At 38.4% G+C, this 17580-nt stretch overlaps 1 protein-coding gene across 4 annotated transcripts in view; it reads left to right on the top strand.

Annotated features, from left to right (window-relative positions):
* Nucleotides 1-17580, top strand: part of LOC131158381 (uncharacterized) — a 51145-nt gene that overhangs the window by 16340 nt on the left and 17225 nt on the right. For 2 of the 4 annotated variants that reach the window (XM_058113216.1, XM_058113218.1), the window contains exon 2: nucleotides 14471-15049. The exons of 1 other annotated variant lie outside the window; for it this stretch is intronic. In XM_058113216.1, the coding sequence (XP_057969199.1) occupies nucleotides 14471-14645 (175 nt within the window). In that variant the 3' untranslated portion in view covers nucleotides 14646-15049. Of the gene's footprint in view, nucleotides 1-14470; nucleotides 15050-17580 lie in introns of those variants that run through there. One more of the 4 variants, XM_058113217.1, reaches the window with a different exon arrangement.

Below are 17580 nucleotides of genomic sequence, written 5' to 3' on the forward strand. Positions count from 1 at the left end.
TTTCCATAATTTCTTTAAATTGAAATCGAAATTGGAATTGAAATCAAAATTTCCGTAAATTGAGACCATTGAAATTTCCATCGAAATCGAAATTTAAGTCCTTGGTTACTGTTGGGGGGCAGGGGTAGGAGAAAACCTAAAATAACTTGGGAGGAGATAGTGAGTAAGGATTTAATATCCCTAAATCTGTCAAAAGAAATGGTCTATGATCGCATAAATTGGCGGAAAAGGATTCATATAGCCAACCCCACCTAGTGAGACTTAAGGCTTGGTTTTGTTGTTGTTGTTGTTGGTAGTGGAGAGGGTGATGAAGAGATTGGATGGATGGAGGGGCTCTTTTTTTTTTTGGGGAAGAATAACCCTGATTTAGGCTTGCCTTTCTAGCATTCCGTTGTATTTCCTGCCTATTTTTAAGATTGTATTGGGGATTGCTAGCACGGTTAAGAGAATTATGAGAGACTTTTTTGTGGTTTGTTGTACCACTTCGTAAGCTGGGGAGAGGTTTGTAGGTCAAAAAAGGAGGGAGGGCTGGGTCTAGGTAAGCTGGTATCTAAAAACACGGTTCTTTTAGCTAAATGACAGGGCGCTTCCCTCTTGAAGAATCATCCCTTTGGAATAGAGTAAAAAGAAGTAAGTTTGGGTTGGTTAAGAATGGGTCAGATACCAATGTTAATTTAATGGGGAGTCCGTGGAGGTCCATTTTTTTTCAGATTTATCCTTCTTTCACCCCTCACGCTAGAGTTGAGGTGGGGAGGGGTTCTTGCGTTTGTTTCTGGAAAAAACCCTTGGCTGGGAAACACACCCTTTTCCACTTCTTTCCCTCATCTATTTCGGTTGAACTCTAAGCAAAATAGGGCCATATCTTTCTTTGTTGGAGATTTGAGTAGCCCTTTGGTTCCTAGAATCCCCATTTTAGGAGACCTCTTAATGATAGGGAGATGGTGGAGTTGTCTTCTTTGTTATCTTTATTGAATGTGAGCAACCTTTCTTCGAGGAGGGATGTTTGCTCTTGGTCTTTGGATCAATCGAGCATGTGTTCTTGCAAATCTTTTTTTTTGAATTCTTGATTTATTCTAATTCTTTTTTTCCACTGTATCATATTATTTGGAAAGCCAAGGTTCCCCCCAAAATTAAGGCTTTCACTTGGTTGGTTGTGCTTATTTTAATAAAATAAATACTAATAACTTGCTGCAAATTATGAGACTTTTGAAGGCTCTCCCTCTTGATGTATGTGTGTTCTGTTACAAGAATTGTGAGACAGCTTCTCATCTTCTTTTGTACTGTGAATTTTCTTGGAGGATTTGGAATAGGTTTTGTGGTATTAGTGAAGAGAGCTAGATATGTCTTTCGGTGGGAGAATTGTTAGCCATTTCTTTCGCAGGCTTTGTAGAAGGAAGGATAGGGCAGCTTTATGGAAGTGAGGCATATTTGCAGTCTTATTGGGGGGGGGGGGGATATGGCTGGAGTGTATTGCACAGATATTCTCTGGGAAGAAATTAAATTGGCTGCTGGTTTGGATAAAATCCAGTATTTGGCCTAATTGTAGTGCGTTGGTTTCCCAGAGTTACCAAGAGATTGGAGAAATTTGTGGCTTGTTGATCCTTTCTCTTTTGTCATTTTTTAGTTGTTTTTTTTTCCTGCTTTGTTCTAGTTCTTTTTCGGGAGATGTCTCATTCTCCCTCATGTAAATTCTTTTCCTACTAATGAAAATTTCTTTTGCTATGAAAAAAAAAACCTTGGCCCCTGAAAGATCTAAACCATTCTCTAGGCTCCCATTTGGCGACACCCACAATGATGGAAGATAAACTACTCTACTCCAAAGCAAGTTATTAGACATAGCCACACCTTTGGATATTCTAGCATTATTCTCCAACCAAACACACCAAGTAACAGCAATAACAAAGCATCACCATAAGACTTTCCTATCCTTTACCAAAACCTCTAGATGTGATGGTACAAAATTCCTTCAATGTGGAGGGTCAAACCCAGTTTTCGCCAAGTATACCAAATAATTTATTCCAAATAGCCATTGTGAAAGGACAATGAAGAACAACTGTGCACAAGTCTCTCCAATCCTTGAGCAAATGATACAATGTCTAATGACCGGGCTTTATTAGGTCTTCTCTTCCGAAGCTAATAATTGGTGTTGATTCTTTCAAGTATTGTAGTCCAGTTGAAAGCTTTTATTTTTGAGGGAGCTTTGGCTTTCCAAATCAATGGATGCAAAGAAAAATTATCTGCAGTAGGGTCACGAGCCAAGTAAGAGAAAAAGGATTTACAAGAGAATTCCCTAGAAGTGTCTAAGCACCAAACCCTTTTGTCATTACCCAAATGAGCATGAAAAGAATCAAGCAGCCTAGTCAAAAGGGCCAACTCATTAATCTCTCTCTCATTAAGATTTCTCCAAAAATGGAAATTCCAAGAATGCCTATCTCCTTGCAAAAGAAGAAAAGCAAAAATAAGGGTATTATGAAGACTAGATAATAAAAAAAGACGAGGGAACATAATACAAAAAGGCATTTCCCCCACCCAATGGTCTTCCCAAAAGCGAATTTGTTCCCCATTTCCCACTGAAGGCTGGACTTTAGGAAGGAAATAATCATAAATCTGGATATAAACTCCCAAGTACTCGAATAAGTAATATTAATTCCCACTTTAGCATCCACCCGTTTTGTAGTATTCCAAATTTATTTCGAATTTCCATATGCAAAAGAGAATTTGGTTCTAAAGGAAAGCACCATAACTATTTCCCCACTGAAGAGATGTTTTTGGTTACCAAATTACTAAGACACAAGCCTCCTTCCCTTTTAGGCCTAACACAGAGTCTCCCATCCTACAAGATGTTCTTGACTACCCTTTACCCTACTCGACCATAAGAAATTCCTCATTAATTTCTCACGCCTTTGCGCCAATCTCACAAGGATTCTAAAAAGAAAACGTTAATACAAAGGTATAGAAGATAAACAAGTGCAAATGAAGGTAATATGGCCCCTTAAAGTGGAGAATGCTCTTTTACACCCCTCCAGTCTCCTAGTTACTCTCTCAAAAACAGGGTCGTAGAGCATTGGGGTTACCACCTGAGGGGACACCTAATGCCAAGTCAAAACGGCACACCCTGCTAGCCCAACGAAAAAATCCACAGTAATACCAAGACCCAACAGACCACTCTTAGAGAAATTAATTTATCAGCCCTGATGCATTCTCAAAGATCTGTAAGACAGTCAACAAGTTGGAAAAGCAGCCCTTATTATCTGATAAGAAGAGAGTAGTATCATTTGCGAACTAAAGATGCAAATGATGCAATACTCATAACCTACCTTTATCCCCTCTACCGACCCTCTATCTACACCTCTCTCAATCATTGTACTCAAAATGTCCACCGCAATTGTAAAAAGAAATAGAGAGAGGGGATCTCCTTGTCTTAGACCCCTAGATGCATGAAACCAAGACTTAGCCTCGCCATTAACTAAGCCAGAAAAAACCAAAGAAGATAAACACCCTCTAATCCACTTCCTCCACCTTGGGCCAAAGCCTTTCTAGCCATAACCTTGTCCAAGAAACTTCAGCTCACCCTATTATAAGCTTTCTGAAAGCCAAATTTCAACACAATTCCCGTCTTATTTCTTCGAATAGCATCCTTAATCACCTCATTAGCTATCAAGGCAGCATCAAGGATTTGTCTATCACCTATAAAAGCACTCTGACTGAGAGAGATAGTGCCCTCCAGAATGGTAGCCAATCTTTTGGATAAAGCCTTGGCCATGATCTTATAAACTCTAGTTACCAAACTAATTGGTCTAAAGACCTTGACCCTAACTGCGCCAACTTTTTTGGGCACCAAGGTGATAAAAGTAGAAAATTCCTACTCCCTACCACTCCATTATCAAAGAATTCAAGATTCACTTTAAGAATGTCCCCCATCAATATCTCTCAAATATTCTGAAAGAAAGCCATTGTAATGCCATGTGGCCTAGGAGCATTTTCTCTATCCATCTCAAAAATTGTCTTTTAATCTCCTCTTCCTTAAAAGGTCTTTCTAACCAAGCAGCCTTTTCAGCTGATATAGGACACCAACCCAACCACTCAACCGTAATTCTTCCATCATCCTCATGAAAAAGGTTCCTATTGAAATATGTAATCAAACTCTCAATATGATCAGCATCCTTAATAACCTCTCCTCTATCACCCTCAAGTTCTTTAATAAGTTTCCTTCTTTTCCTAATAGTTGCTACCCAATGAAGTGTCTACAATTGATCTTTTAATCTCCTCTTCCTTAAAAGGTCTTTCTAACCAAACGGCCTTTTCAGCTGATATAGGACACCAACCCAACCCGTCAACCATAATTCTTCCATCATCCTCCTCATGAAAAAGGTTCCTATAGAAATCTGTAATCAAACACCCAGTATGATCAGTATCCTTAATAATCTCTCCTATATCATCCTCAAGTTCTTTAATAAGGTTCCTTCTTTTTCCTGCTAGTTGTTACTCAATGAAATAGTCCAGAATTACAATCCCCCTTTTTGACCCTTTTTATTCTTGATTTCTGTCTCCAACTCATCTCTACCCTAAAAACAAACTTGTCCAAACTCATTGGACAGCTGGACTCATCTGTCAACAATGTCCTCAGAAAGAGGTCATTCCTCAGCCTATGTATCAATCACAATCACACCCATTTCCTTAAGATGCCCTTCCCCCCCCAAAGATCGAACATCACCAAAAATCTCCAAATTCCAAAATTTTAATTTTCTTTCATATACCTCAATCTTTTCATAAAACAGAAACCTTCTGCAGTGCACTCACCCACCAATTCCTGACCTGATTTCGAAATTCAAGATTGGTCAGCCACATATTTTCAAATCTAAATGGAGTAGGACCCCATTTAACAGGATTAGATTCAAGAACCAAAGGACAATGGTTAGGGACCACTCTATGAAGTACTTATTGAGTTAAGAGTGGGAAAAGTATCTTTCCCAGTCAGTGGTAAACAAAAACCTATCAATCCTAGTAGACAGACCTAGTGCCATCAACGAACTGAGTAAGTTGGGCATTCAATAGTGGAATATCATTTTAGATCACACTCCCTAATAAATGTATCAAAATCCCTCATGCTAGAGGTAATTCTAGAACCTAAAAATTTCTCATTAGTGGATCTTATGTCGTCAAAGTCACCCCAATCTTTGAATCTAGACTCCCAAATACTCCTAACAAGAAAACCATCCTCGCCCTCCAATTTGGACTCTTAAAGCATAACATCTGGGGCAACCTTAACAATGATATCTTTTATCTGAAGATGTTTACTGGGCAGCCTAGACCCCTAACATTCCAATTCAAGATCTTCATTCTGTCACCTTGCTGTCCCTAGCCTTTTTGCCATTTCTCCCTCCATAGTTTATGTTAAAGGATAATTTGTGTAATTATTTCTCCACCCTCTTCTTTTTCTTTCATAGGTTCTAGGGCAAACATCAATCTTAACAGCCTGGCCTGAAGGATTAATAACAGAACACCCCATCCTATCTAGAACTCCTGTGCATCTTGGCTGTCCCTCTCATCTCCCAGTGGATTGTGGATCAAGAGTTAAAGTCCCTCCTATAGGATCTAATTCTCTATTGCTATAAAGGTAATTCTTTTCAATACGGTCAACCACAGGTGCAGGTAATATACCTTTTCCAAAATTGATTAACTTATTGCAAGTTATAGAAGAATCAATCCCAGATTTAAGATCAGTCATAGAACGGAAAAAATTGGCTATGAGAAGAATTATCCATATGATTTTCTCAGCCAAAGCCTTCTTATCAAAAAGATTTCCTGGAACCTATAGAGAAGCTTGAAAAATCTTACCCATTTGTCCAGAATGAGTTGACCTATTAAAAGTCTCTGTCTCCTTCAAAAGTACCTCCTGCTTTGAGATTTCACTTTATTAACATCTACACAGTTATTGAGATCTTCAGGAACTTCTGAATTTTCCAAATCTTTCAGTTTAGAAGGGATCAAACGACTATCCTTGAATTCCCGAGAGCAAATTATTATCTTTTTCATACCAATTTTCCAATTCATTGTCAAATCTGGCAGCTTGCAGCTCTGTTTTTCCTTAGAATATTGTTCTGTATTTTCCCCAATTTTTTGTATGATCCCAATTTTTTCCAAGATATTTCTTATCTGCATTCTCTGGATTTTCTAGCTCCATCATTACTGTTTTGGAGAGTTGAAAGGTTAGCAGCAGATGTACCTTTCTTAACTTTCAGTGTTGTTTGCGATTCTCCCTTACTGGTCAAAAGGTTGCATCCATCCTTCTTGTCAGACTCTTCCTCCTCTGAACTCTCTACCATCTCCACATGCTCCTTTGAATTCACAGGTATATACAGAAAATTAGCAGCAGATTTGACTTCCAATGCTATCTGTGATTCTCCCAAACTGGCTGAAAGGTTGCAGCCATCCATCTACGCACTGTGGGTTTGCGGATTCTTGAAAATGGTAGAGGCAGGTTTATATGCCTGGAGAAAGATTACAGCAAGTTTATTCCTGATGTTTGCATCCCTGAGGGTGATTAGGAAAAGGGTTGGAGGGCCTTTCTTGCTGCCTTGTTGGAACTCTCGTTGACCACTCGACCTCAGTTGAGACTTCCAAATCTAACAGTGGCAGCTGGAGGTGCTCGGACTGTGGATCATCGAACATCAGGCCAGAGGAAAAGACAGAGGGGAAAAGTGTGTTCCAGAGGCTTTCACTGAATATCTTCTTTGTTGATTCAATCAGAGGAGGTTCAATGACAAGAATGGAGACAAGAACGGATTCAGGAATGGAAACAATGCACAAGCACAGGGTTTTTTGTTTGGGGGGGTGGGGGGGTACTAGACATCCTAATACCATGCGAGAAAATCAGAGGCCCAGGCCACTCGGGCAGAAGAAGACAAAAGCTGTTTGTGTCACTAAAAATAAGGACCCAAATGTTAACAGCCCAAACTCAGAACTGCAGCAACCAAGGCATATGTTTGAGATGGAGGAGGGTTGACTGCAACAAGCTAGACTGGAAGTGGTGGCTGGGTAGAGACCAGAGGATAGTATGATAATACTACAAGAACCAGTGGAAGAGTACTCTATTAAAAAATAGGATTACACGATCAGCAAACACCAAGATTTTTACTGTGAACAAGTTGATCCTTCAACAGCAGCTTCAATAGAGACGATGAACAGCTTTTTAGAAGGGGATATGGAAGAAGATGCACCGTCTGATTCATAAGAAGAGATGGGTAGTTTGCGTGAGTCAGAGAAAGGGAGCTTTTGGTTGATCAGATGAGAGCTGACTTTGGAAATGATGGTCTGAATCAGTTGTTTGAAGCTTTTGATGCAGATCTTGAAGAGGATGGGGCAGAAAAGGAAGTAATTCTGGAATTGAGTTTGTAGCAAATGGAGAGTGTAATACTTTCGTTTTAGATATTGTCCCTACCTTGTAACTGAGCTGGTTGTTCCTTTTTGTTGTGGTGGGGGGGGAGGGGGGGGAGGGGAAGGATTTGATTTTTTTTTGGATGACCCTTGTACATCTAAAAGTAGTAAAAGCATTCTTCTCCTTCCTACCCAACCTATTTGATGCAGGGGTAGCATCAAGGATCTGCAGCCATGGGAAAAATTAGAAGAGATTGAAGAGAGGAAGGGAGGGGAAGAGAGGAGAGAGGAGATACAAGGGGGAAAACTCACATTCAATTTTAATTCTAATTCAACAATAACTGTCTACAACATGGCTTGCACTCACTATTTATAAGAAAGCCTCTAAAACTTGAAATTACACATATACCCCTAACATTACATGAAACTACAAACAAACCCCTAAATTACATAAATATTACAAACAACCCTAAATACACATAATCATATTCTAATTAATACTAAACACATGATAAACTACTAACTAAACCCAACAACCATTGGTTCGATTCTCCTTAAGTATTCTCCAACAAGGATCTTCCCAAGGCCTTGCTTCTTATCCTACATCACTACGCCTTCTCTGGTAACTCTTTTCCATGGGGAGGATTTTTCCCGCCCCGAGGGGGGGGGGGTGGTGGGATGTGATTCTAGCTCTAAGGGAGGTGAAAGAGATTGCGTAGACCCGCAAAAACTCCTTGAAGACTTGGGATTGGAATTTCTAGATCCAATTGGGAATGTGGTTAGGTTGGGTTTGAGTTCTAGGAAGTATACGAAAAGGAAAAAGAAAGTCCCAAATGAGTTAAAAAAGATTTGGTGTCATCAATTGACTACTATGGGGGTGGAAAAGGTTTTAGAAAGGGTGGTAAGCACATTAGATTATGAAGATAGTCAACTAGAATGTTAGAGGATTAGATAGCTTGAGGAAGAGGAGTTTGATTAAGGGGAAACTAAGTAAGAATTCCCTTTATATCATCCTTATCAAGGAAACTAAATTGGAACCATTGGATGAGGGTGTAGTAAAGACTAGTTGTGGTGGCCACTGTAGGGAATGGGAATTTTTTTTTTCTTGTATGGTGCCTTAGGGGGTACCTTGTCTTATGGGATTCATGCTCTATTTCTAAAGTTGATACTCTGGCAAGGTTTTTTTCACTGTTGATTTCATTCAAAGTGAGAGGGAGCGGCACTAGTGGGTATTTTCAACTGACGGGCCTTCTAGACCTACTTTGAGGAACTCTTCTTGGGATGACCTTTGCTCTATAGAGAAGCCTCCCCCCGGGGGGGAGGGGGGGAGGGGGGGGGGGTAAGAACCACTTTGAGCATGCTTAAGTTTTGATTCGTTTATTAAGGTTTGCAGGTTGAGAGATCTCCCTTTGGGGAATGCTTCGTTCACTTGCTCTATTTTTTTTTTTTTTTTGGGGGGGGGGGGGGGGGCGCAGAGAGTTGTGGCTAAGATTGGCTAGATTTTTGTTTCTTAGCGAGTAGGAAGATGAATATCCCAGCCTTTTCCAAATTGCACTTCCTAGGATTAGTTCCGATTGGAGTCTACTAAGGTGTCGTGGGGTCCCACCCTTTTTAGCTTTAAGAACATATGGTTTAACCATGTGATGTTTAAGCCTTTGGTTTGGGATTCTTGGGGAGAGGAAGTGGAGAGATCCTAGGAAGGCTTTAGATTCATAAAGAAATTAAAATGGCCGATGGAAAAACTGAATTAGAAAATCTAGCCTGTTAGCCAAGTTCGCAGATTTAGATAGAAAGGAGGAGGAGGTTATTCTGTTAGAAAGCGAGGAGGCTAGAAGAGTCTCTATTAAAAATGAACTGGAGGAGGTTATTTTTCAAGAAATGAGGAGTTGGAAGCAAAAGACCAAATTCAAATGGGTTAAAGATGGTGATTGTAATTCCTTTTTATTTTCCCCATAGGCTAGCTAATGGAAATAACAGTAAAAACTTGATTAGAGAGCTAGATATAGGGGACGAGAGGATCACAAATGATCAACATCTGATTGCATCTATTATTACTAATTTCTTTTGTAATTTATATTTAGTGGAGATCCAAAAGACTAATTATTAAGGGGCTAGATTGGGATCCTATTTCCAAAGATTAGATGCACTGGTTAGAGAGACCTTTTGATGAGAAGGAAGTGAAGGGGGGGAGGGGTATTTGATATGGCTATTTTCTAAGATTTTTGGAAGATTGTTAAGGGTGATATGTGGTAAGTTTTCATTGATTTCTATGGGAGTGGGATTTTGAGCAAGAGTATCAACTTTTTTATAGTCTTGGTGCCTAAAAAGGCTAGATCTTCCAAAGTTGAGGATTTTAGATCTATTAGTCTTGTCTCTCGTGTGTATAACATTATCACTAAAATATTAGCTAATAGGTTGGCGTGGGGGAGGAGACAAATTTTGGATGATATTCTGGTGGCCGATGAGGTAGTGGAGGATATTCATATGGAATAAGAAGAAGGGGTTCATTTTCAAAGTACATTTTAAAGAAAGCTTATGATAGAGTGAGTTGGAACTTGCTGCATTAGGTCTTTGTGAAAAAGGGTTTTGGTGAGCATTAGTGCAGGTGGATTAGGGGTTGTTTGTCTAATGTGTGGTTTATGGTTATTGTGAATGGTGAACTCAACTCTTGGTTTACTGCTTCGAGAGGCATTAGACAAGGAGAGATCTGTTATCTCCCTTTTTCTTTGTACTTGCTGCTGATGTCTTGAGTATGGTGGATAGGGCGGTTAATAGAGGGTTGGTTAAGGGTTCGGGGTGGGGAATGACGGGGTGATGGTGTCTTATCTTCAATTTTCAGTTGATACCATATTCTTCCTTGATGACCATAGCTCTTTGTTTAGGAGAATTTTGGGTATTCTTCAAGTTTTGAGAGGATTTTTGGGCTCAAAATTAATATAGGAAAAAGTGGGTTAGTAGCCTTAAATATTCCCATTGAGAGAACTAGTGGTTGGGCTGCAAATGTGGGGTGTGGTTTGTTGGTTTTTTCCTTGATTGAATTGGGGGTTCTGTTGGGAGGGAATCCTAGAGGGGCAGATTTTTGGAATCCAGTAGGGGAAAGGATGACTAAGAGATTAGATGGTTGGAAGGGGGGCTTTTTCTCTATCGGGGGTAGAAATTATATGGTCTTAAATTTCCACAAAATTGTCAAAATTTCCGATTTCCGTCACCCTCGAAATCGAAATGGCTGTCGATTCCTGTCTTGCATAATTTCTATCAAAATCTCAACAAATCATCTGGAATTTATTGAAATCTCGAAATTTTAGCGAAATTTATCAAAATTTGAACTATGTAATGAAATTTCCTGGGAATTCAAATGAGGGATTTAGGAGTAAAATGAAATTTCTCTTTTAATTTATTTTTATCGAAACAAATGATTATTACAAGTGCCTTTGAAATTATATGAAAAAATAAACTTACAAAAACATTTTATTTTACCATTCATTTCTAAATTGTTGTTATTTGTATAATAAAAAATATTTAAATGATTTATGAATTTCATTTGTATTAAAACTGATTTACTAAATATGTTTAATGTACATTATCTTACAAATATGTTTGACGCATATATTATATTACAACTTCTCCACCTTATACACATCATAGATGTATTTACTTGTAATATATTAGTCCTAAAACTTACATTATTATGTCTATTAATCATTTCTAAAGCTTCATAAAAGAATTCCATGTTCTCCTACTAGTTTGCATTATTTTTTCAAATCGAAATCGAAATCGAAATTGACATCGAAATCGAAATTTTAGTCAAAATTTCCGTACTTTTGGAGCTTTGAAATTTGAGTTGAAATCGAAATTTAAGACCTTAAAATTATGCTTGTTTTGGCTTGTCTTTTTAGAATTTCGCTTTCTTACTTGTTTTTAAAATTCCAGTGGGGATTGCTAGTAACTAGTAAGCTTGAGAGACTCATGGAAGATTTTTTGTGATCTGGTGTAGAGAGTCGTAGGGATCATTTAGTGAGCTGGGCGGAGGTTTGTAGGTCCAAAAAGGAGCCTAGGTGGGTCTTGGTAATTTGGTTTCTAAAAACACTGCTCCTTTAGCTAAATGGTTGTGGTACTTCCCCTTAGAAGATAATTTCTTGTGGCATAGAGTTATATGAAGTAATTTTGGCTTGGATAAGAATGGATGGGATACTAATGCTAGTTTGAGATGTTCCTGGGAAGACCATGGAGGTCTATTTCCCAGATCTAATCTCTTTTCACCTCTTACACTAAATTTGAGGCGGGGAGGGGTTCCTGGACTCGGTTTTGGAAAGACCCATGGCTTAGGAATGTTCCTTTTTCCATTTATTTTCCTAGTCTTTTTAGATTGTGCTCTGAGCGTAATAGAGTTATATCATTTTTTGTTGACAATGTGAATAGCGCTTTGGTCTCTTAGAATTTCCTATCTTTGGGAAGGGATGTTTGTTCTTGGGCTTTGGATCAATCAAGGGTGTTTTTACTTGTAAATCATTCTATTAATTCTTGACCTATTCCAATTCTCCTTTCCTATTTATCCTATTATTTGGAAAGTTAAAGTTCCCCCTAGTATAAAAGCTTTTACTTGGCTGGTTGTGCTTTACAAAATTAATGCTGGTATCTTGCTGTCGATTAGGAGATCTTTGAAGGCTCTCTCTCCAATTATGTGTGTGCTTTGTTATAGGAATTCTGAAACATCCCAACCCTTTTTGCATTGTGATTTTGCATGAAGGATATGGAACAAACTGTATGGTATTATGGAAGAGAGTTGGGTTTGTCCCTATTCAGCGGAAGACCTGTTAGTCGTCTCTTTTGCTGGTTTTGGGAGAAGGAAGGATAGGGCAGCTCTGTGGAAGTGTAGCCAGTTTGCAGTCTTATGGGGCTTAAGGCTGGAACATAATGCGTGAATTTTTACTGGAAAGAAGTTAAGTTGGTCATTGGTGTGGGAAAAGAAAGTATAAGGCTTCTTTATGGTGTGTAAGGTTTGGAATATTTAGGGAAGCCAGTTTTCAGGATTTAAATAGGGACTGGAGGAACCGGTTGGCTTGATTTTTGTTGTTTAGTTTTTTTCTGGTTTGAATCAGATTTCTTAGGGAGATATCTTATTCTCTCTATCCTTGTAAATTCTTTCCCTATTAATGAGTTTCTTTTGCTACAAAAAAAGGAAAAATCTATCCGTCTTCACAGATTCTTCCTCCCCCCCCCCCGCCCTTCGAATTCTCCAGCATTTTCACGTCCCTATTTGAGTTACTGATATCTTTGGAAAGCCTTTTAACTCTGTCTCACTTGGGTGTATCTCTCCCAAGCTCCTATCAGCCAAGCAAAATCCTTGTTTTGGTTCTGAGTTTTTACTTCTATTGGGTTTTTTCTTTTCCACCCAAACTAAAACTCTCTTGGGCCTACTGGAAAAGCAAGCTTCAAATAGTCCTCCAGGCCCAAATCGTGTGACATACAACTTACTATCCACTTCCAATATTTTCAGCCCAAATTTTGGTCCAGTAGTTATAGGGGAAAAAATTTCAAAATTTGAATAAGATTTGGGCCTATTTTTAATGCCTGAGAATCTCTCTCCCCCTAATTTTCTCTTTCCAAATTCAGGGGCTTAACTTTCTAAATTTTATCGACTAGAGTCACTGGAATTTACCCATTTCCGATCAATAGCAGTTCCATTCTTCACTATATTTGCATAACTAGGTTCATTGGGCAGCCCATTATACACATGGCATTTACATTCTCGCTTCTATATATCGACAGAGCTACACTTCCTGCAAGACAAACACAAAGCTTTCTGATTACTCCATTGTATTTTGTTTTCATCTCCTTTCAATGAGTTGCAGAAGATCCACCAACCTGAGCTTCCTTGCCCTCTGGAATTCTCAAAGAAAATCCTCCCCCAGAATGCATCAGTTTCTTGACAATGATTATCCGTCTGATTTTGTTTGACACAAATCGAATGGATCAAAATCCTCCTGAAAATTTCTTCTTCTTTACCCAATTGGTTTTTTTTTTTTTTTTTTCATTCTGAGAATTATTCCTAGGTCCATTGGACCTCATTATTTAGCAATACACAGTGGGAGAAATTATTCCCAGATTGCTCTAATATTTTGAGAGCTTGCGACAAGGAAATCTGTTCAAAAAGAGAAAAAACTTTCTATCTTGACTGAAGTGGACATGCTGGACTTAAGGTTGACAGCGCAAGGGATATAAGTGTAGAGGTTTTGTGAATGGTTAAAGAGGCGATATTGGATATTTCTGGAGGTGGGCGTGGTAGACAAATGTTAATGGTGGTGGGCGAGGAATTTCTGGTTGACGAAAAGAGTTTTCTGATGGTAGAGGAGGAGTTCTGGTAATATTGGTGGAACAAGAGGTGAAGATGTTTGATTTTTGTGAATGGATGGTGGAATGACAGGAGATTGAGAAGAAGGTTCCTGGGAATAGGGGTTTAGAAAAAAGGGAAGGGAAGGAAATCCCCATGCTTTCAGTCTTGAAAGGGGGGGGGGGGGGGGGATGCTGGGAGGAGACCATCGTGAATTCCATCTTCTAGGCTGCCCATTAACAATCACAGGAAAATAGCATTGGATAAACAACCCTGAATCCACTGCCTCCACCTAACACCAAACCCCTTCCTCAAGAGCACCCTATCCAATAACTCCCCAACCAACTCCAGTATTGAATTTTACTCCAGTTTCTAGGTACAATAATTTGCTCAGAGTCCCATTGATATATGTGCTGTATTCCTTGATTAATGTGGCAATCTTTGGCATAGTTTTGCAGTTGATGTGCCAGAAGCTAAAATCTGTACAATGTTAGCTCATTTGCTAAAGAGCATAAGCTTTTAGATTAAATGGTGACTCAATAAGTTAATATGGTATTGGGGCTTGGTTATTTTTTTGGAAGGTCCCATGATTGACTAGTGGCATTCCTGCTTCTGGTGAACAATACATTTTGGACTTCTTTTCTGCCTTTATAATTCTGCAGTGTTTAGTTCAAGTTGGGAGTCAATAATTTTGCCTTTTTTACCTATATTTATTTTCTATTTCAATTATGAGCATTGCCTTACATTTGTTTTACTTTTCAGTATATTGTGCAGGTTCTGTATGCGATCTATTCTCAATCTTATGTTTGCTGTCATCTTTGGTTCAAGTCAGCCACCATTGTTCTCTACAAGCAGACACCAATGGTTGAGATCCTGTGTTGGAATCGCTGGAGGCTTTACCACTAGAAGTCACAGAGGATGCAGAGACATGACTTGAAAGTTTCTACGCATTAGGAAGATGGGCATGGCGAGTATAGGGATGTCTCTTACCCATTTGTTACCAATTCTTGCCAGCAAGAAATGCAATTGCTTTGTGGGGGTCTCTTGGGTGTTTTGGCACTTTGTTGACATCCAGTGACACTAATAAAGACTCTTTATTATGATGAAATGATGAAGTTTATCATCCACTTTGAGATAAAGAAGAAGCAGAGGGGATTCAGGCTTTAGAAAAACATACAGATGAATAACTTAATGGTATTTGTCAGGTAATCCTTGTACTCGATCACCTAAAACATTAGAATGGACTAAGGGTTATAGTTTGTATATCTGTTAATTCTGAGAAGCTGTTTTTAATGGAAATGATTCTTGTTCTCTGTTTATGAAATCCAATAATTCTGGAAAGCATACCGCAGTCATCAATCTTGTTATGTTTGCAATCAGTGTATATCCACATGTTATTCTATTCTAATCTGCTGGATTATTTTACTCCCATATCATTATTTCACTCCCATCACATAAAAGAAATCTGGAGAAGTGCTAGGGAGGTAAATAATTTCTATGTTTAATGGAACACTTTGAATTTTATTACTGAGGCTTCTTTTTTGAAATATATGACTTTGTGTGATGGGGGTTGCTTTTGGATAAAATTTGGGAACAATATGGATATGGTTCCTACTCTTCTGATTTACTTTTGGGATTTATCGTGCTTCCATCTCTGATGGAAGGTCTGGAGGGGTTTCCTATTTTTGAGGATGGTGGTATGGATAATAAGCCTTAGTGTAAGGATGGAGTTTGGCCTACCTCTGTGGAGGTGATTTATGGGAAGGATTTAGAAGCATAACAATTGATGGATGAGATGGGTTTACAACTGTCTAGTCTTGGAGGTAACGAAATTCGTCATGATGGTGAAAAAAGTAAAACGAAGAAGGACCAAAGAGAACTAGCTAATTCAAAGTGCTAACTACGATGGAAAGGGTTTAAAGAGGGGTTTTCTTGGTTAATTTTATTTTTTATTTTTTAAGTTCTTCCTGTCTTCATCTAGGTTGTAATTTCTCCTTTCTCTATTATATTTTTTTTAATAAAAATAAAACATTTTCTATCTCCACATTTTTTTTGTTAATTATTGAAATTGTTTTTTTTTTTTTTCACATACAAGAAGGGAACCAAAAAATACTCCTGAAAATCTATGAATGTATGAAAGCAAAAAAAAAAAAAAAAAAAAAAGAAAAAAAAAAAAAAAAAAAGAAAAAGGCTGTGTTAGATGTATTGAATTATTGATGACTGGGCCCAGCTCACGAGCTAAAGGAATATGCGAAAGTCCTGCAAGTTTCTACCAGGATGAACTTTTAAACAAACATGGAGGATGTGGTCTTTTTGTGACTGTTGCCATTCCTTCAAAAGGGATCCAAAAAGAGCACCATTATAGTTCTCCATAATATGCCTCTTTCCCTCCTGCACCCTTTTTGTGGCTATGCCCAAAATTATGATAAATGATAATTCACTTGCTAAGGACCTGCGTGGTACTTATTGCATAGATGAGCCATCTTCATTTCCTGGCCAGAAGGTGTTGAACTTTTTTTAACTTATCCAAGGCGCCAACCAAACAAAAATCAATTTTTTGAGGGAATTTCTTACTTCTAAAAGGTCCAGCTGAAAAACTTCTCAGCATTGAATATAGAACTTAGCAAACCTGAGGGAAGGGTTTATTGGAAAATAAGAGCCCAAGTTTGCTTTTAGATGAATCCTGCGTCTTGTCACATCCATTTGATCACCATTAACTGTGTACATCTCTCAGAAGTGAATCAATCAGATACCGAAAACAATGCCACATGGTACATACTTTCATTAATAATCCCATCTTTGTTTTGAAGCCTTTACCTGGCCAACTATAATCTACAAACTGAAATCATGCTTGTAAGCTTTTTTCAGTATTTAGTCCAACTGTTTGACATATTCCCATGTGTTACCATTTGTCACTTTGTTCTCAACTGTTTCTACCTCCTGAGCTAAACAAGATACCATTTTTTTTTTGGGGGGGGGGGGGGGTGTTCTCTTTTTTCATCTGTATGGCTCCTTGAGAATGACAATTCTATTTGCCTCTGTGTATAGTTAGTGACTTAGTGTCCTTCTGAAACAGGTGGCACTTTGCTCTTTAGCCTGGTATGGGGCATCAAAGCAATCATTGCTGTTAGATGGCCCACATTGTTAGTGTTTGAACAATAGCGAACCAGAGTCTTGTTGATATCTACATGATGATAGGCCAGGTCTCTTGCTCAGGGAGAAACTTGTTATTATTCCCCAACAATGTTTTCACAATAGCTCACAAGTCACAACAAGGACATTAATTTGTACTTGCTGTTGAAGAGATGAAATCATGTCTCATAAAACCATTTCACCGAAATATGAACAAGGTTTTGTAGGTTGCCTGCATATGTGGTGCTGAAAAAGTCTTTGCTGAGGTTTAGTGAACAAACCAGCTAATACGCCATACTAGATGTCTGCTGCAGTGTGTATAATTAAATACCGTCTGGCAGAATCTATTTTTCTTTGTTTGTGCTTTATTCCTGATAGGTCTATTGTTGCACCTTGCTATGTTTGTCTCTTGAGTTCTATCCCAATCTTCATGCTCCTTATCTCTAAGAAACATCTGACTTGGAATGCAGATTGCTCTCATGTGCTAGAGAATGAGAACTGGAGCAAATCAGCTGGTTTTAAAGAGGTTCACTTTTGTTATAATTGATGTCTAGGTAGAGATGGGCTTGAACTGATCATGTAGTTGGAAGAAGCAATCTAGTTTTAAATGGATAGGTTGCTTTCTTCACTAGATAACTAATGAAAATTGGTTTCTTTAAAATGCACAGGTTGTTTATAAACATTCAATAACCTTTTATTTTGACAATCAAGTGATTTATGATACCTAGTTCTCTAAAGAC

Source organism: Malania oleifera, chromosome 6 (genome assembly GCF_029873635.1).
Source record: "Malania oleifera isolate guangnan ecotype guangnan chromosome 6, ASM2987363v1, whole genome shotgun sequence".
In the NCBI taxonomy this organism is placed as follows: Eukaryota; Viridiplantae; Streptophyta; class Magnoliopsida; order Santalales; family Ximeniaceae; genus Malania; species Malania oleifera.